The sequence below is a fragment of the Glycine soja genome, chromosome 13 (assembly GCF_004193775.1).
Source record: "Glycine soja cultivar W05 chromosome 13, ASM419377v2, whole genome shotgun sequence".
In the NCBI taxonomy this organism is placed as follows: Eukaryota; Viridiplantae; Streptophyta; class Magnoliopsida; order Fabales; family Fabaceae; genus Glycine; species Glycine soja.
Window position 1 is genome coordinate 28,513,332 of NC_041014.1, and position 20,015 is coordinate 28,533,346.

Genomic DNA, 20,015 nt, shown 5'->3' on the forward strand with positions numbered 1-20,015 from the left:
ATACTAATTTGACCTAAACTTTACCATCAAATAATTTAAATTAAAATATAAAAAAAAATAAGTTGCTTCAATGGAGGCTTAGGCGGCTTACTTATTGTCGTTGAAGCAGCCAATGCCCTTTGCCTGCACTTAAAAGACACTATTCTATTCTAGAGTCATTAAATGTTTAATTATATAATACTCATTTTAAGAAATATAAATAAAAAATAATTAATATTATATTAAAAACTAAAATGATTGGAGAATTTATTATAATGGGAGTATTATAGATGACTTAGTGAAGTTGGAAAGGCGTTTTAGAGTGGAAAATGGCAGGAAGCAGCATTAACAGAGGAGAAAGATGGTCTCTCAATGGAATGACTGCTCTTGTCACCGGCGGCACTCGTGGGATCGGGTTTTCATCATTCTCTCCTTCTCAATTCAACTCACGTTCTCTTTTCTGATTATTATTCATTTCAAATTCTGTTTCAGGCACTCCATAGTGAGTGACTTGGCTGCGTTTGGCGCTGCAGTGCACACCTGTTCCAGGACCCAAACAGAGCTCAACAAATGCTTACAAGAGTGGCAGAGTCAGGGGTTTCAGGTAACTGGGTCGCTCTGTGACGTGTCCTCACCACCCCAGAGAGAGAAGCTCATTCAGGAAGTTGCATCCACCTTCAATGGCAAGCTTAACATCTACGTAAGTTCAACTTATGATGCTAAGGCTATGCATTGCATTAGATTGTATTTATAAATTTATGTACTCGTAGTATTAGATCTAGAGTTTCATTTTCAATTCACTTTTTTTTTTTTTATAAAACTTCTGCACATGATCATGTAATTCATATGACGGTTTTAAATATCGGTTGCGGTCGTGTTGCAGTTTCATCGTGTTTGTTGATATCGCGGACAAATGTGGTCAATAGGGTCACGTTGCGGTTGTTGATAATTAAAAAATCTTGATGTTGCAGCCGAAATCACGGTCACCACCGTTTCTTAAAAGCTTTATTCATATCATTAGAAAGATTATAGGTGCACTTTATTTTGTTTTCCAGTCAGAATTAGAGTTTCACTTTGATAGTCTGCATGATAAGATTTCGATTGAAGGTCAATCTAGATTAATGAGGTGAAACTCTCGTTTTGATTGAAAAGCGGTACTAAAAAGCATTTTAGAGTCTTGGTTGGATTGAGAAATTTAAAATTCTGAGAAATTTTAAATTCTAAGAATTTCAAATATTTCAATTGAAATTCTTTTATTTTTAAAATTTTCTATTTGGATAAAAAAAGTTAAAATTATAAGTGAAAAAAAATGAATGAAAAAAAAAAGATATGATTGATGTGCTAGTTATATGTATGTGTTTATATACGTTCTCAACGATGTTTCTTTTCAAAATTTTAAATTCTTCACAAAAAAATATCCAAACAATGAATTCTAGATTACAAAAATTCAAATTTTTTGATAAATTATTTTCCTCAATTAAAATTTTCTATCCAAACATACTGTTATGGAAATTTATCTAAGTTTTATCCTAGATAAAAGTGAATTTGTTTAAGCAAACTAACATACAAGACTTGTCCTCCCAAAACAACTTGAATGTTATACTACTACTACATCTATTTTCTTAATTTATCCATTGATCAATGTTTAGAGTCGAAGTAAACAACAAACTTTTTCACGGTTAAATATATATATAGCTTATTGAATTTATTTGAGGGAGCTAGTTAATCATCCTCCAAAACCATTGATGATATATGTAACAAGTACGTTGTTTATAGCTAGATGTGTTTCATTTAGTAGACCTGAACAGTGTGAGCAAATGCTTTCTATTTGAGATCAGAAGCTTCCATCACTGACTTTGTTTTTGTTTTAGGTGAACAATGTTGGAATAAACATTAGAAAGCCAACCATTGAGTACACTGCTGAAGAATATTCACAGATTATGACAGTTAATTTAGACTCCTCATTCCATCTGTGCCAACTTGCATATCCTCTTCTGAAAGCATCTGAAAAGGGAAGCATTGTGTTCATTTCATCTGTTGCTGGTGTAGTGAGTTTAGGTACTGGAGCTGTCTTTGCAGCAAGTAAAGGTTAGTACCATAGTCATCCCGTCTTTTCTTTCGTGTTCATGTGATCAATAAAGTTTTATCACAAACTAACATAATTTTAATTTTTGTCCACTGAATTTTCAGCTGCAATTAATCAGCTTACAAAAAACCTGGCTTGTGACTGGGCCAAAGACAACATACGGAGCAACTGTGTTGTACCATGGGCAACCAGAACCCCGGTTGTAGAACATGTAATTTACTTGTTCCCTACTTTTATTTTTCTTGGCTCTTTTCCTTTCTACCAAAGCCTTAAAACAATATTACTTGGTAGACAATACATTAGCGAACCATCCAAGTCCTGCAAGATTGGGAAAATGTTTGTTAAGAAGAACTGAACTAATTGTACCACTTTCATTGCTAACAAAAAAAAAGATTGTAACTGGCATTCATGATAAATTTCACCAAAAAATAATTGCATGTCATATACTATGAACTCCCAATATCAGAACCAAATTTACATAAGTCTGCATAATAGTAAACCACTATCTAATCCAACATATTGAAGCTTTTAGAATCTATAAGGTCAGCTAGTGGATTGTTGAATTATTTTGGCTATCAAGTATCTCTTGTTGTGTCTAACATAAAGATAACACTTACTTATTTGTTTTTGTTTAATTTTGTTGTTTCTAGAAATTATTGACTTACCATTAAATTAAGTACTGCTAGGCATGCCATAAGGTAGGTTTTGATGTCAATATTACAGACCCAACCTAACCTAGCAGAATTGTTTAGTTTTTCTGCTTGGAAATTATATGCCTATTATATTGAGACTGGTGCAGCGGTAAAGTTGTGCCTTGGTGACTTGTTGGTCATGGGTTCGAATCCGGAAACAGTCTCTTTGCATATGCAAGGGTAAGGCTGCGTACAACATCCCTCCCCCATACCTTCGCATAGCGAAGAGCCTCTGGACAATGGGGTACGAAGTTTTTATATTGAGAGGATGGACTTGTGCATTATCAAGAAAATGTTTCTTTTTTCTCAATGTTTTGGCAATTGAAGTTTGAACTCGAGGTAGAGTTTGGCAGATATTTTGAACTGGTTCAATTATATGTTTGGTGTATTTTGAAAATAGAATAAAACTAGAAGAGCAGTTAAAGAGTACTATTACTTTTTTATTCTTCTAAAAGAGAGGTAGAATACCAAGAGTGTGTTCAAAAGAGCGTGTTATCCTTAAAGAATGTGTTGTTAGTATTTCTCTTATTAACATTATGCCAATGTGTTTGGTCCAAATTTTTTCTTCTTTTTGGGTAGTTGTTCAAAGACCAAAAGTTTGTGGATGATATTATGTCTCGGACTCCAATTAAACGTATAGCAGAACCAGAAGAAGTGTCATCGTTGGTGAATTTTCTTTGCTTGCCTGCTGCTTCATTCATCCACTACTAGAAATAGAGCTTTCTACGACACACATTCTAAGACGGTTATCTGGGACCGTCTTAGAATGTGGCGCGGTGACAAACTTGTAATTAAGATACTCGAAATTTCTTTTTACAACACACATTTTAAGACGGTTGTCAATAACCGCCTTAGAATATACTTAGGTGGCAATTTTGTAATTATTGACAAAAACAACAAGGACGGGTTTAAGAGAAAACCGCCTTCGTTTCGTTTCTAGGAATTAATTACCATGTGTGCAGGGCCAGCTTGACGTTCAGCCTTCTTTCTCTCACACACACTCTCTCTACTAAAGTCGCAAACACAAACACTTTGTGAAGTGAAGCAATGGAGTTTCAGATTTAGATCTCGTGCTAAATCATCGATCCGAGAGAGAGAAAGAGAGAGGTGTTGGATTATTGATTCGCCGAAGCATTTGAGGGTTTATCACACACCATTCTCAAACCCTTCGTCAATCAGACGAAAACCAAAAAATGCAAACTTCTTCGTCAATCTCCACAACATGACCAGCAGTGTGATTCTCAGAAGATCCTCTTCCGTAATCTCGCGCCGCTTCTTCGCCGCTCTTGCCTCCATCGAGCCGCTTCCTCACAGGTTCCCCGCCGACAAGTATGGTGTCTCCGACGACGGATCCCGAACCATTCACACGAAGCCCGGACCGTTGAATTTCCACGCGTCGGCGGTTCCTCGTGCGGCGCAGTTCGCCGTCTAGCGCGATTACTCTAACTACGAGGAGGTTAGCGGCGCGAATAGTGACGAAGGACTAGAGATTGCGAATCTTGGGATGGATACGCAGATTGTAGATGCTCTAGCCAAGAAAGGGATTGCAAAGCTCTTCCCCATTCAGGTAATGTCTATTTGCTGTGTTCATTAGTTTTCGTTGGGAAAAATTATGACTTCTTTTTTGTTAATAGGTTTTTTGCTTTGTTAATTGATGTTGCGAGGTTCATGTCTAGTTTTTTATTATGCCATCAGGGGACAGAGATGGTTATATGAGTGATCCTGGGCATGATCTAAATGAAAGGGTTAGGGAGCTTTATTGTTTATAATTTTTTACTTTTTGTCAACATGGTGAGGATCGTATGGCTAAGCTTTTTGAACTGGTATCCGCAGGGTTCTGTTTCTTCCTTAAATGCACATAGGGAGTCTGTTTTTGGTAAGCTTCAAAGGATAAATAAATTGTTCCTATCTGTGTTTGAAATTAGTTTCCCTGAGGTTGGATTTATGAACAGCTTAATTGGAAATGATCGAAGCTCAATTTGATGTTTGGCTTAGGCAAAGCCCTCAGTGATTTGGAAATCCAGTACACCTCTGTTTCAAATTCTTGTTAAATCAGTCTTATATGTGAATAATATCAAGACAACACTCATTAATTGACTATTCTGCACACACGAGATATTCTGCATTACCTATCTATTTGTATTGAATATACTCTTAGTTTGTAATATGTCACTTCCCTTGAAACAATCATACTAGTTTCTATTCCTGTTCCATCTTTTTCAATGTTCTTGTTTGCTATTTTATTATGTTTAATGATGCTGTTATGAAGTATATGTCAGAGCTTTTACAAGAAAGGAAGCTCAGAAGCTGTAATGTCCTAAAAGTTATGGACGAAGCAAATTAAATTTTGAGGTGATGTCTTTTTAAAATTAATATTTCATTTCATTTGTAGTATTACTTTTATTTGTGCGTGCTTTCTTTTCCCATCTTCATGTGTGCTTTCTTTTATTTGTGAGAAAGATGAAGGAGTATGATATTGATGGCACATGAGGTACGACCTCAATCCTAATCTCTCTCATTATCTAATGCTGATTAATTTCCTGCCTTGCCAACTGTCCTTTGAATCTTTTCTTTTAATCAATAAATATTAATTATTCATTTTTGTTAAAAAAAATTAATTTATGATTTTTTTCTTATTTTCTTTTTTAGAGGTGAATCAACCTTATATTTTTATTTCATGGAAGCCAATCTTAGTATTATTCTCTCATATCATAATCTCCTTTATCAATCATTTCATGCATATTTTTTTCTTTTATTATTAAATCAGTCTTATAATTTTAGTGCCTGAACTTATATTGTTCTTTCACATCATAATCTCCTAAGGTTGGCCTCTATGTCTGGCTTTGCTTCTGCTCTATTCGGGATTCTAGAGAAAGTGCATTGGTGTTTATGCTGTACTGGACACACCGCAGAAACAATAAATAAATAATGTTGGCCTCTATGTCTGGCTTTACTTCTGCTGTAAAATTTGTTTAATGTTTTGCATACTTGCCTTTTCTTTTAGGTAGTCATTGATGTTATGTTTATCAGTGTATGTTGAATTATTTTGTACAAAGACTTGTTTTTTATAGTTGGGAATTAGGAGAAATTTATTACAAAGAACTGCCAATTTCAAGCTTTCATGCTGTCCATTTTTCTCTAATTTTAGGCAAAATTAGTTGTGATATTCTTTTTGAGCTTCAAAAGGTGTGAGCATTATTTTTTTAAAGTTCTGTAAGAAAAAGACTAACTAGTTAGACTGGTTGAATTGTGAACTGGTTCAGTTCCAGATTTCTTGTAATGAATATCATTTATCCTTTGTTATTTTGTGTTCCTGGTTATAATGTCCATTTATATCATGTCACTAGGTCCTTTCTAGATTTTTTTGCTGAAGCATTATCCCCTCTAGATATCTACGAGACATATATCTGGGTTGTTATCAATGTATATTTTTAATATATATATATATGGATATATAAAATTGTAATTGAGCCAAACCAACTCCCTTTCAGGGGCGCCCTCTAGGGACTGGGAAGACTCAGACCATACTTGGGATTCTAAGTACACCATTTTGCATGCTACTCCTACAAGAATGCATTCAAAGTAAGTATAATATTTTTACATATTTCTGTAGTCTTCTATGTCTAAAAATTCTGTTTATGGTTTTCATTTTTGTCTTGAGCAAAGCATTATAAGAGTGTGCCTGGTAGAGGTGAGATTTTGAAGCATTTTTTGCTTCTACCAAGCAATTTATGGTCACATTATTATTATAAGAGTGCCAGCTAGTCGTATTGTTCCCAAAATTACATTTGCTAGCACAGCTAGTCGTAATGTTTCATCAAGAACATGCGTAGGAATTTTTCTACTTTGTAATTATGTAGTAATTTCTTTTAAGAAAATAATTATGTATAACTTATTTATTTAATCATTATTATCTTTTGTCAATTATTATTATTATCATTTTTTAAGAGTCAATTAATACATAATATTTTAAATAATTTTTAGTCATTTAATTTTTAATATTTTAAATAATCATATGTTTTATGAGTTTAATGTCTATGGCTAAATAATTAGATTGAAATCAAGTTCAGGATTCTAAGTAGCATGATATTCTGCAATGGCTTTGTTGGTGAACTAATATGTTTTTTTGTTTCTTTTTCAAATTTTGAAGTTATGTACTTAGTTGGGGATGATATATTTTTTTTTATTTCTTGAATTCTTGTTTAGGGGAGTTGTACTTGCCTGCAGCCCAATAGATGCAGCCTTGGTGGCTACTGCAGGCGGTGATGACAGACGATTTCTCAGGAAGATTGGCCAAGGGGATTGGGCTTTTGAGCTTCAAGGTATTTGCATGACACTAAAGTTAGTGATGGATTAATATTTTTCCATTTATCACCAATGTCAAAATATTTGGTAAAATCAAGATAATGGAGGCAATACATTATAGAGAGGTAGACTTAATCTATCACATTTAAGACGTTGCAATGTGATTGTGTTATAAATTTTTATTTTTATTCTTGAATTAATCTAAAAATATCTCTTAGACAAATGTTAGTTTTATAATATTTTATACAAAAGGCTACAGAAATAAAAACAAAAGAAAGATAAAAACATGTGATGGGTTGAATAGTATGACAAAAACATGTGATGGGCAGAATATATATATATATATATATATATATATATATATATATATATATATATATATATAAACATGATGTGTTAATTAAGGAGTCCTCTCTGTAATCCCAAGAATATTTGGGCCAATACGACTTATGCTTCTTTTTGTAAAAAAAATTATTGTGATATGGTTGCTTGTGCACGCTAAATCTTGTTTTGGTTGGCAAGTGTTATCTCTTAAGTTTTGGTATTTTTTTGTGACTGCTTGCCATGTTTAGATTCTATGGTTAATGCAAAGTTAATTGTCTACTGCACGTATCATTATATCTTGATTGTATTCAATTGGTTTAGGAACTACCTTTCTTTTGTATTAATACAAGAACTCTTTGTTACTTAGGAACTACTGCAAAGTTAATCTTCTAATTATTTATTAGTGTAACTACTAAACGCGTTAATGTTTTAAATTCAAAGTATTTAGTTGCGTTAATCTTCTAATTATTTTAATAATATTTTTTATTAAATATATATTAATTTATATAAGTTTGGTAAAACCTTTGTAATATTCTAAATATAATTTACAGGTTTTAAAATATTTTATTTATTTTAAATTTTAATTATAATATAATTTATAAATTTCAACTATTTAATTATTAAAAATAAAAAATTATAGTTGTCTAAAATTAATATTTATCCCTCATTCCCTTGTAATAGACAACCAATATTTAATTGAAAAACAAGAAAATATAATAATTAAAACCGAGGCACATCAAGCATGTGAGCATAACTTGATTGAGTTTGTTTTTTTTAGCTTTCTTTTTTAATGTTGGATATCGTATATGAGTTGTCTTGTTTTATGCATTTCAAGTGTTTGATAAATTTCCAGAGTGGCCATAAGTATTTTTTGTTATATTTTGAAAAATGCTTATATGGATTGATTAATGATTTCTTAATGGATCTTTAGATCTGTAAGCTAATGCAGATTAACTTTGATTCTTTGTTTGATTATTGTCGGACAAGTGTCTGCCCCTTATACATTGCTGGGACACTTTTGAGAAAAATACTTCTAATCTCACACTTCCTATCAAGGATCACCTTTGTCAAGAAAATTACACTTTGGGCTTGAAGTGTGCAGAATGCATAGGTTTCTTATATTGTGAAGAATAAAAGGTTTTGTTATATTGTTTGACATTATTGTGTTGTAGCCCATTAATTTTCTTTCTGCTTTGACATCATGTAATGAACCAACTCTCCAATAGGCGTTAGGCTTTAATTATTTAGTGAATTCTCATGAAAGGTTCTTTATTTAACACTTGTATTGTGTGTTGTTTTCTTTATTGTAGGAGGCTGGTAAGAAGTCCCTGGAAAAAGCTTCTGAGCGTGTGAGATGCCTTGAGGATGATTTAGCAAAGTCTAGGTAAGGTTTCAAATTTGCTATATTTTCAGAAAAATATTGCATCGGTGTTCATAATTTTTTTAGAAACATGATTGCTATAAGTAATTCTAGATTTCTTATAAATACTACCATCATGATCACACTCAGCCTTTAAACTACATTATTTTGCCATATTTTATGAATTGGGGGGAAAATTTTCATGAAAACAAATTTTTAAGAACAAAATTTGCTACATTGTAAAACTTTAAGAGTAAAAAATACAGTTAATTTTTTTTTTCGTTCATGACTTAATGTAACACCCTAAATTTTTCTTCTCACTTATCTCATTCTTAGAATCATCGATTTGTTTCATCGAATTAGGTGGATGTGAATGGTGACATTGCTAACTTGGCACTCTACTGCACATCCATGTCAGCATTTCTATTAAATATTGAATGTTAATTTAACGAATAAAAAAAATGCACACTTAAAATAGTGGGAGGATCAAATTCACAAAAAAAAAAAAATGGGGGAGGGGGGGGACCAAATTCAAAGATAGTAATGAGACCAAAAGTGTAATTAAGTCAATAATTAATCTGGTAAAATTGATATATGATGGAAATACTTATCCTGTATTCATGAATAGCTTGCAATATGGACTGTGGATAACTTTCTTGTTGGAACTTGATATCTTTTTATATCATAAATCATCTGCAGAAACAGAATAAATGAGTTGCATGAGAAATATTTTGAAGCACTTTTTATCAGAGATGCAAAATGTTTGTTTGTGCTTGAGACTTTTTGTGCATGGCTCCTATCATATCTTCATTCTATTAATTCTTTTATCTTCAAATTACGTAAGCTACTTATTTAGAAAATTGTTAGAGCAGTACCACTTGTGACCTTGTTAGGTTGGCATAGCAGGTAAATCAATCTTCATCATATTATTGTCTTCTATTTCTCAAGTAGCTATTGTCTTGTGTTTGTCAATTTTTCTCTCTGCATCCCATGGATAACTTCCTAAAGTTTATTGATTTCACATATACTATATTGAGTTCTTTCACAATTTGTGATGGATCTTTGAGTAAAAAATTGAACTTTAATGGTTCCACTGTAATTACCGGATGCAGAAATTCTAAATTTTTATGTATGTTATTTTGTGTTCAAGCATTGCACTATGACATCATTTAATCTGTGTAGTTTATCCAATCTACATGGGAAAGACTTTTGCTTCAAATCAATTTTTAGTGTAGTATTAGTTAAAGATATTTTAAGAAATAACCAAAAATATTACAAAAAATAAAACCACCCCAAAAAAATTATAAAAAAAATACTGAATTTTCTAAGACGGTTATGATAAAAATCGTCTTAGAAAGAGAGACATACTAAAACGGTTGTTGAAAAACCGTCTTAATATGTCATTCATGAACTTGAGAATCTAAGACGGTTATGGTAAAAACCGCCTTAAAATAGAAGCTATACTACAACGGTTGCTAGATAACCGTTTTAGTATGTCTAGCTTTCTAAGACGGTTTTTGTCATAACCGTCTTAGAATCTCAAGTCCAAGAATGACATTTTAAGACGGTTATCCAACAACCGTCTTAGTATGTCTTGCTTTCTAAGACGATTATTTGAATAACCGTCTTGGAAAACCTACTATATAAAGACGTTTCAAAAACCGTCGTTGTATATATTTAACCATTTTACGACACTGGCATCTACGACGGTTAAAAACCGTCGTAAAATGTCCAAATCAACCGACTTAAAAAATTATTTTTGTAGTAGTGATCATTGGACAGGTTATTTGTGTTGATGGAGGATTAACTGTGAATGGATTTCAACCCAGCATGAGAATTACCTGAAATTACTTCACTGCTTTCTCTTTGTGGAACAAGCGATTCTCATTTGATTTCAACATGTTTGTGACAAGTGATGCGCAATTTCGTTTTATCTGCCTTCTAGTTGCATATGAAAATGAATGGCCTCATTTAATTCCATATGAAAAACTTATATAATAAATGGAACATCCTATTTAATAGCGTTGATGTTTCTTTTTTCCTTTTATAATAATAATAATAATAATACATGGCTATTGTAAATTATCTTAAAATTTATACAAAATGATTTCTCATTAGTTAACCATATAAAAACTTTTACACTTGGCAATGCATTGTGCATGCATATTAAACTCTTTATTGTGCCAAAAAGTCGAGTAAGAGTGAGAAAGTCAAACTCGTTTTTTGAAAGGGAGTTGTCTGAATTAAGCCCGTGAATATATGGCCAGTTTGGTTCTAAATTGTGCAATAAAAAAATATTCAGTTAAACTGCTAAAATAATCTGATTCATAATTCAAGCCTTGAGGTTTTTTCACGTGCATTATTTAATTAAGGGTAGCGTGCTACATGTTACAGTATTTATTTATGGGTTGCAGTATTTGATTGTTTATTCACCCCCCCAAAAAACAAACATGACTTCCGTCCACGGGCGAATCAGACTGAGAAGGGATGGGGACCCATAACAAAAAATAAAATATATTCAATAATTCTTTTTCCGAATAAATACATCTAACAACAACTGTATATCATTATTTTTTATACAAAATATTTATAATTGGATGTTTCAATAGGTTATGTTAATAGTCTATTAAAACACATAACATCTTACTCAAAAAAGCACATGTAAGGTCTTTCTTATATGCCGCAAAAATAATCAATAATTACTAATTTCAATAAATTTTATTGGATATATATTAATAAGTATTCAATAAAAAATTTATCTTTTATTTTATTACGAAGTATTTTTTTGTTATTAAAACATTAAATTAAAATATGAAAAATTAAAAATCTTTTTTTCGTGTAACGCGATGTCTTTAGCCTTGATTATTTTACCATGTTGCAACTCGTGATTATAACAATTGTTATTATGTGCTTTTATAATTTAAAATTTATAATAATATTCAATCAATCTAATTACACTTGTTTATATGATATTTGAACACAAGAACTCTTTCAATTGCAAAAAATAAAATAGAGTTTAACAATTAGATATTAATAAAGAAAAAAAAATCTTTTTATATAATAACTAAAATTTAATGAAATATAATATTTAGATAAAATTTCTTAAAAAAGGATAAAATTACTATTAATTTTATAATTTAAAAAAGTAGGAGATAAAAACTCATCATATAATAATTAAATTTTGATCAAATATAATATTGAGATAAGATTTCTTAAAAAGGTATTCCTATTTATTTTATAATTTTAAAAATAAAGTTAAGTGATGAAATCTATTAGCATAATAATTTAAATTAAAAAAAGGTAAATAGTCAAATTCATCTAAAAATGTGAGATGCATATCATTGGTTATGAAAGATAAAAATTTTAAATTTAATTCTTAATTGTATAAAAAGTATGACAAATTAATTTTGAAGACAATTTAATGACACATTGGTCCCTAAATTTTGCACCTTAATATCAAATTGGTCATTGAAAAATACAATTTATTGTCAAATTGGTATTCAAACATTACAATTTAATGATAAAATGGTCTTACAAATTTAACGATACAGCTAATTTGGCGCATTTTTTCTACATTGAATAAAATTAAAGAAATATTATAAATTGTAATTAAAATAAATTTTATAATATATATTTAAGATAAATAATATTAATTGAATATAATTTTGTATTGTACAAAATATTATTTATTAAGTGAAGAAGTTTTATTGTTAATATATAATATATAATTATTTTAAAAAATACACTTTTTAAAAATATATTAGACGTTGGTTCAAGTTAAGACAACCTAAAACATAATTTGAACTCATTTTCAATATATATTTTGTCTAAATTATTCAAAAATTTAAATTTGTGAAAATTAATTTTGAGTGAAACTAGATTAGTGCAACAAATCAGATAATCAAGAAGATTTAACTCAGTTGATTAAATAAAATATGTGAGTGTTATAAATCTTTAGATATCGTATTTAATTCTTACGGATAAAAAAAATTATATCGCCAACACCTCTAATATATGTAACTTTTAAAAATAATTAAGAAACTTTGGCACTTGCTATTATAAATATTTGCTTTAGTTAGGGATGGTAAAACATTCTAGTTAGGGTAGGATGACTCGCTCTGAATATATGAACTAAAAAAATGCAGTCTAATTCATTTATAGGCAGGTTGGGGGATGACCTACCAGAAAAAACAAGAAAAATATAAAAAAATAGTTTTGATTTGTTATTAACTAGTATCTTTTTTCACTCATCCTACTAATAGTTTTTAACTGCACGATTCTATCTCACTCCTCCTCAAATTATTTTGTTTCCAATATTAACAATAATATATAACAAAAAAAAAATGAGAGAGACGTACATATACCTTCATTAATTATTTTTGAGTGAAAATAGTATTTCTTAAATGCAATATCACTTTTATGCTGAAATGAAATATAAGCCAAAGTACTGCACTTACTTTTTACCTAATCTTTTTAGGAAAAAAATTTAATAAGCTAGCCCACGCACCTTCAAGTCCATTTGTTAACAAACAACTAATATATTGTTTTTCTTAACTATGTAATTAACACATTTGATTCTTTGGTGGAACATTGAAATATCTCTACAAACTTTTACAAACTTTGATCTTTTGTACTGAAACTAATTCTTTATTCTGATCTTAGTCATACTTAAAATTTCTTGTCACTTTCCAAAGATTCATTTGGTTAGAATCAAATTTAGATCTTTTCTGGTAAACTCAACGTGTATAGGTAGCTAAACTTTGATATAATATATAGCTTTATTAATTAATAAACAAGAGTTAAGTTGGAAGGTGCGTTGCGTGTCAGAGAGCCAAGCATGTAATGTATGTGCATATATATATATATATATATCTGTGTGTGTGTGTGTGTGTGTGGCTTTCTGAGCTGTGAAAAAATTCGTTCAAGATGGTAGCAGAGTCACAACAAAGCAGTAGCAGTAGCATTAACAGAGGAGCAAGATGGTCTCTCAATGGAATGACGGCTCTTGTCACTGGCGGCACCCGTGGAATCGGGTTACTTTTCATCATTCTCCTTCTTTCAATCCATTTTATGTCATTATTAATTTTTTCTTCTTTTTTCTGATTCTTCTTTCATTAATTCCAAACTGTGTTTTGTTTTAGGCACGCCATAGTAAATGACTTGGCTGCGTTTGGCGCTGCAGTGCACACTTGTTCCAGGAACCAAACAGAGCTCAATAAGTGCTTACAAGAATGGCAAAGTCAAGGCTTCGAGGTAACAGGGTCGGTGTGTGACGTGTCCTCACCACCGCAGAGAGAGAAGCTTATTCAGGAAGCAGCATCCACCTTCAATGGAAAACTTAACATCTATGTAAGTATGTTCTACTCATAAGGCTATTGCTAAGGCTATGCGTTACATTGGATTTTTAAATCTATGAACGAGTAGTATTAGATCTAGAGTTTCATTTTTAATTCATTTTCTTTGTTAAATTTTTTTACAAGATTATTTATTGCCATATCATTGTAAATAGCTAGTTTGAGTAATGCTTTTTTTTTATGGACAAATATTAATTGTTAATTAGTTAATTAATATTTGTTAGTAGGAGGAATTCAATCTAATTCAATCCGCCATCTTTTTTTCTTTTTCTTTTTTCTTAACCATTCAACTAACTTTATATTTTCTTAGTTTGAGAAATGCTAACAAGCGAGGGGTGAGAGAGGGAACTATAATATTCATAATTATCCTATATGTGTTTGATTGGAGTGGAAAGAAAATGTATTTACAAAGAAAAAAATTGTAAAAGTTAATTTTTTTCCTTTTTTTTCACCTTTTCTTTAACAAAATAAAAGAAAAAATATTATTATTCTTTTTTTTTCCTCATCAAATCCAAACATACAGGGAAGTACGCTTTGGAATTCCAAATAAAAGTAAATCTATCTAAGCAGCAACATGTCTTATGTTTGCTATTTAAGTAACACATTATGATTTTTTTCAAAGTTAACTTGTGATTGAAACTATGAATAAATTGATAATAGGTTTGGACTCATGCTCATGAGATCTCAATTTATTCTACAAAGAGATGTTTCAGACCATTGCCCCATTGTGGTCAAAAACAAAGTTTATGGTTGGGGTTCTAAACCTTTTAGGATTCTAAATGGTTGGTTTCAAGATAGAAGATTCTTTGAGGTGGTGAAGGAAGCTTGGAAGAAGCAAGATGTTGTTAGGTGGGAGACATAGGCATTGAAGAAATGGAAATGTGGAGCGATTTGGATTGATGCATATTAAACAACAACAAATTGTTAAAGATTTTAATGATTTGGATGTTTTGGAGGAACAAGGGGATTTAAATGAAGCACAATTCAAATTGAAGCTCCAACTCCAAGAGGACTCTTGGATAGTAGCAACATTCAATGAATCCTTGCTTCTACAAAAATCAAGGGAGAAGTGGATTAAGAAGGGAAATTGTAACTCAAAGTTCTTTCACTCGATAATTAATTGGAGGAGAAGAAAAAACTCTTTGAAGGGTATGTATATGGATGGTATGTGGCTAGAGGAGCCCATAAAGGTGAAGGAGGAAGTGAAGAATTTTTTTGAAAATAGATTCATGGAAGACAAATATAAGAGACCTAAACTTGACGGGGTTAATTTCAAAAGAATCTTGAATGAAGACAATGGCATGCTCTTGGAGGAGTTTGAGGAAGATGAGGTTAGGCAAGCAATTCGAGATTATGAGAGTTCAAAAGAGCTCCAGACCGGATGGATTTAACTTCTTGTTTGTGAAGGAGTTTTGGGAGATGATGAAACTTAATATTATGATATTCTTGAAGGAGTTTCATAGACATGGAGTTCTTCCGAGTGGTACAAACTCTTCTTTTACTGCTTTGATAGCCAAAGGTAAGAATCCTCAAAACTCGGAACAATATAGGTCTATTTCTTTGATTGGTTGTCTTTATAAAATCTTGGCAAAGTTGTTAGCAAATAGGATGAGAAAGGTGTTTGATAATGTCATAGATCAAAACCAAAGTGCTTTTATTGGAAGAAGATAATTGCTTCATAGTGTGTTAGTGGCTAATGAAGTGGTGGATGATGCTAGGAGAAGAAAAAGAAAATATTTGTTTTTAAAGTAAACTTTGAGAAAACATATGACTCCGTTTCTTGGGAATTCCTTATCTATATGTTAGATTAGGATTTCACGAAAATTAGATAATATGGATTAAAGGATGCTTTCAATCTTATTGACCGTTGGTTTTAGTAAATGAGAGTCCAACACAAGAATTCAAATGTCATAAGGAACTACAACAAGGAGATCCCTTGGCTCCTTTCCTTTTCCTTGTCATGAAGATGAGTTTGAGTGGACTTATGAAGGAGACAAAGAATAAAAATTTAGTTGGGGGGATATAAAGTGGGAGAAAAAGACTGTATTATTGGTATGTTACAATATGATGATGATACTATTTTTTTTGGGAGGTGAATGAGAAGAATGTCTTTAAAATAAAGACTATTTTGAGATTATTTGAATTAGCATCTGGATTGAAGGTTATTTTTTTAAGAGTTGCTTTGGAGTTATTGGGGTGGAGAGCCATTGAGAGGTGTGCTAATGTGTTGAATTGTAAAGTTCTCACTTTGCCTTTCATTTATCTTGGTTTACTAATCGGTGCTAATCATAGGAGGGTGGAAACATGGCAACCCATCATTCAAAAATTCACAAAGAAATTGTCACTTTGAAAACACAAAAATGTCTCCTTTGGAGGAAGGATTTGCTTAATCAACTCCGTTTTTTCATCTCTTCCTTTATTTTATCTTTCTTTTTTCAAAATGCCAAAGGAAGTGTGGAGGAAAATAGTGGTGATGATGAGAATTAAAAAAATAGCATGGTGAGATGGAAAAATATTTGTAAAAGTAAGGAGGAGGGTGGGCTTGGAGTGAAAAAATTGAATTTATTCAATGATGTTCTCTTGACCAAGTGAAAATGGAACTTATTGCATCAAAAGGATAGTTTGTGGGGTCAAGTTCTTACTTCTAAGTATGGGGGTTGGCATGGTCTAATGGGAAATAGTGCTTTATCTTGGAAATCTCTTTGGTGGAAGGATTTGAAGAAACTTTGTGGGAGTGAGGTGGACAATCCATGGTTTGATGAGAATATTCTGTGGAAGATTGGAAGAGGAGACAAGTGTAGGTTTTGGAAAGATGTATGGGTTATGGGTTAATGGAAATAGTTTAGCAAACTTAAGAAATCGCTTGCCAACAAAGGATAATCTTTTGCAACGTAACATTTTGGGGAAAAATTCTGATCATGTTGTTTGTGTTATGAGGGAAGGGAATCAGTGAATCATTTATTTGTGGGAGTTAGTTTTATATGTTGGAGGATATATTGTATTTAATGTGATATTTGGTGGGATTGACGTAACTGATTTCAAAACTGATATGCTCTCTGATTTGATTACCTAGTATTTACTTATCATTGGAAGTTAATGCTTGGTAACCATATCCTATTTTCATGTAATCTGAATTTTAGGTACTACGGGTACCAGCTATTTAAATATATATTATTTTGCCAACTTAAAAAAACACCAACTACAACGGCAAGACTTGGCCTCTCATAACAACTTCAATGTTAATACTGTTACTACATCTATTTTCTTAATTAATTTAACCATTTTTTATGAACCTGATTTTAAGGAATTTATTAGAAATAAGGAATTGAATAGAAATATTGGGCTTTCGTGGTTTCGTTGATCAATATATATGTTCAGAGTTGAAGTCAACAACAACTGTTTCTCGTGTAAAAAAAAAAAAAAACTGTTTCTCTTGTGTAAAAAAAAAAAAACTGTTTCTCTTGTGTAAAAAAAAAAAAAAACTGTTTCTCGGTTAATTTATATTGCTTATTGAATTTATTCGTGGAAGCTAGTTAATAGTTAAACAACTATAACAAGTACATTGTTTACATGGCCAGATTTGTTTCATTGAATAGACCTGGACACAAGAACGATAGACCTAAAAGAAAATTTACTTTAAATATGTTAAATTTTTTTGCTAAAACATGTGACTTTTTTATGAGACTTTTTTTTTTATAAACATTAATAATAAATATATTTTTATTGATGAGCCTAAAACGTAAACTTTGGTTGTTTTATATTCATATCCGTCCTCCCACTGTGCAAATACTTCCAATTTGAGGAGAAATTATTTGATCATCTTAGACAACCACCAACCCATAATTCCAACTAACATTTACATAGAATATATTTAAATTTTATAATTTACAAAAAAGAATTAATAACACTTTATGTGTAGTGCAACGATTAGTAGGGACTGGATCACGACCACATAATAGGTTCTGTAATTTGAGATCATAAGCTTCCATTTCATATAGTTGTCAATAATCATACATGTGCATGACTTTGTTTTAGGTAAACAACGTTGGAGTAAACTACAGAAAGCCAACCATTGAGTACAGTGCTGAAGAATATTCAGAGATGATGACAGTTAATTTAAACTCGGCATTCCATCTATGCCAACTTGCATATCCTCTTCTCAAAGCATCTGGAAAGGGAAGCATTGTGTTCCTTTCATCTGTTGCTGGTGTGACCAGCATGGGTACTGGATCTGTCTATGCAGCAAGCAAAGGTTAGTACCATACTTGCCACGTTTTTCTTTCATATACATATGAAAAATGAGGAGGGATTAACTTATTGTAAGAATAAGTTTAAAAGAATTATTTTTTATTACAATTATTAATTTTTTTGAAATCTAATGATTAAGATTAACTATTTATTAGAACGGTTAGATTTCAAGAAAAAATGACGAGGATAGTAAGTTGATTAATTACTAAAATGTTATCACAATTACAAAGAAAGACTATTATATTTCTTGTCCATTGAATTTTCAGCTGCAATTAATCAGCTTACAAAAAACCTTGCTTGTGAATGGGCAAAAGACAACATAAGGAGCAACTGTGTTGTACCATGGACAACCAGAACCCCACTTATAGAACATGTAATTTTCTTGTTCCCTATTTTTACTTCTCTTACCTGTTTTCATTTCTACGAAAGCCTAAAAACATGTTACTTAGTATACAAGACATTAGCTAACCATTCAAATCCTGATAGGTCTGCATGTGTATTGATGGATTATTAAATATTTAGGGTAAAATATAATTTTGATTCCTAATATATATTGTTTGTTTCAGTTTGGTTAATTAAAATGTTTTTGTTAGAGCATATTAATCCTTTAGTTAATTTTTAATAATAACTTATCAATTTGATAATACTTAATAACATATGACAATTTGGGAGAAAAATCACGTTAAATAAACATTTATCACATCAGTCAAAATTGTTGATGTCGTTTCTGTCAGAAAACGAAGGACCAATTTGATCTAATAGAGATGCATTAACATATTAAAATGAAATTTTTAAAACTTAAAAGAGTAAATTAGAAAAAAATATATATATAAATAAGGAACCAAAATTCAATTTTAGCTTGAATATTTTGACTATCAAGTATTTCCTGTTGTGTTAGCATAAAGTTAGCACTTTGGCATTGCATTTTACTTTTGAAATTCTTTACAATTTTCACCTTTAAATTAAGCACTACTAGGAATGCCATACGGTAGATTTTGAAGTCAATATTACAGAGCCAACCAAACCTAGCAGAACTCTGTAGTTTTTCTATTTGGAAGTCAATGTCTATTATATTGGGATGATGAACTTGTGCATTATCAAGAACATCTTTCTATTTAATGTTTTGGCAATTGAAGTTTGAATAGGAGGTAGAATTTGGCAGAGATCAGGACTAGTTCGATATATGTTTAGACGTTTAGTCATTAGTGTATGTTGAAAACAGAATAGAACTGGAAGTCTATGTGCTCGATCTAACTTTCTTTCTTTTTTTTATAGTTGCTCCAAAATCAAACGTTTGTGGAAGATGTTATGTCTCGGACCCCGCTTAAGCGCATTGCAGAACCTGAAGAAGTGTCATCGTTGGTGGCTTTCCTTTGCTTGCCTGCTGCATCTTACATCACCGGACAAGTTATTTGTGCTGATGGAGGAGTAACTGTGAATGGATTTCAACCCAGCATGAGAATTACCTGAAATTACTTTAGCTGCTTTTCTATGGAACAAATGATTCTCATTGGATTTCAATTTTTCTTCCTTCTAGAGTACTTTGTCTATGAGAATGAGTGATCTTATTAAACTCATGAAAAAATTGTATAATAATAGCTTTAATATCTTTTTCTTTCATAATATGTGACCCTTTTATTATATTTATAATTTGCATGATTGGATAT

The 20,015-nt window shown here is 31.2% G+C and overlaps 2 protein-coding genes across 7 annotated transcripts; both read left to right on the forward strand.

The window, feature by feature from the left end:
• The first annotated feature begins 243 nt into the window (after nucleotides 1-243).
• LOC114382325 (tropinone reductase homolog At5g06060-like) lies at nucleotides 244-10,774 on the forward strand. 2 transcript variants are annotated; one of them, XR_003660244.1, is made up of 7 exons: nucleotides 244-394; nucleotides 472-679; nucleotides 1,851-2,067; nucleotides 2,170-2,276; nucleotides 3,720-4,324; nucleotides 4,453-4,502; nucleotides 4,591-4,854. XR_003660244.1 is itself a non-coding variant. In XM_028341654.1 (6 exons), exons 1-6 carry the CDS (start codon nucleotides 309-311, stop codon nucleotides 10,589-10,591), a joined length of 813 nt encoding a protein of 270 aa, XP_028197455.1. In that variant the 5' UTR covers nucleotides 244-308; the 3' UTR covers nucleotides 10,592-10,774. The 2 variants fall into 2 exon arrangements, 1 of the variants encoding a protein (XP_028197455.1); XM_028341654.1 differs by lacking the exons at nucleotides 3,720-4,324; nucleotides 4,453-4,502; nucleotides 4,591-4,854 and adding exons at nucleotides 3,337-3,456; nucleotides 10,517-10,774.
• Nucleotides 4,301-19,971, forward strand: LOC114382322 (tropinone reductase homolog At5g06060-like). 5 transcript variants are annotated; one of them, XM_028341648.1, is made up of 13 exons: nucleotides 4,301-4,324; nucleotides 4,453-4,502; nucleotides 4,591-4,633; nucleotides 5,027-5,248; nucleotides 5,581-5,687; nucleotides 6,249-6,339; nucleotides 6,964-7,079; nucleotides 8,697-8,770; nucleotides 13,673-13,779; nucleotides 13,888-14,095; nucleotides 18,136-18,352; nucleotides 18,615-18,721; nucleotides 19,624-19,971. In XM_028341648.1, exons 9-13 carry the CDS (start codon nucleotides 13,673-13,675, stop codon nucleotides 19,816-19,818), a joined length of 834 nt encoding a protein of 277 aa, XP_028197449.1. In that variant the 5' UTR covers nucleotides 4,301-4,324; nucleotides 4,453-4,502; nucleotides 4,591-4,633; nucleotides 5,027-5,248; nucleotides 5,581-5,687; nucleotides 6,249-6,339; nucleotides 6,964-7,079; nucleotides 8,697-8,770; the 3' UTR covers nucleotides 19,819-19,971. The 5 variants fall into 5 exon arrangements, with proteins under 5 accessions (XP_028197449.1, XP_028197451.1, XP_028197452.1 ...); XM_028341650.1 differs by lacking the exon at nucleotides 4,301-4,324 and having other exon boundaries at nucleotides 5,027-5,109; nucleotides 5,218-5,248; XM_028341651.1 differs by lacking the exon at nucleotides 4,301-4,324 and having other exon boundaries at nucleotides 4,455-4,502; nucleotides 5,037-5,109; nucleotides 5,218-5,248.
• The last annotated feature ends 44 nt before the right edge of the window (nucleotides 19,972-20,015 follow it).

What these genes read in the sequence shown, in the direction of transcription:
- LOC114382325 (XM_028341654.1), top strand. Translation starts at nt 309, where the DNA reads ATGGCAGGAAGCAGCATTAACAGAGGAGAAAGATGGTCTCTCAATGGA. An exon ending in TGTCTTTGCAGCAAGTAAAG is followed by an intron (nt 2,068 to 2,169) that starts GTTAGTACCATA and finishes CTGAATTTTCAG; the next exon opens with CTGCAATTAATCAGCTTACA. An exon ending in GCTTGCCTGCTGCTTCATTC is followed by an intron (nt 3,457 to 10,516) that starts ATCCACTACTAG and finishes TTTGTAGTAGTG; the next exon opens with ATCATTGGACAGGTTATTTG.
- LOC114382322 (XM_028341648.1), top strand. Translation starts at nt 13,673, where the DNA reads ATGGTAGCAGAGTCACAACAAAGCAGTAGCAGTAGCATTAACAGAGGA. An exon ending in GGCGGCACCCGTGGAATCGG is followed by an intron (nt 13,780 to 13,887) that starts GTTACTTTTCAT and finishes GTTTTGTTTTAG; the next exon opens with GCACGCCATAGTAAATGACT. An exon ending in ATGGAAAACTTAACATCTAT is followed by an intron (nt 14,096 to 18,135) that starts GTAAGTATGTTC and finishes ACTTTGTTTTAG; the next exon opens with GTAAACAACGTTGGAGTAAA.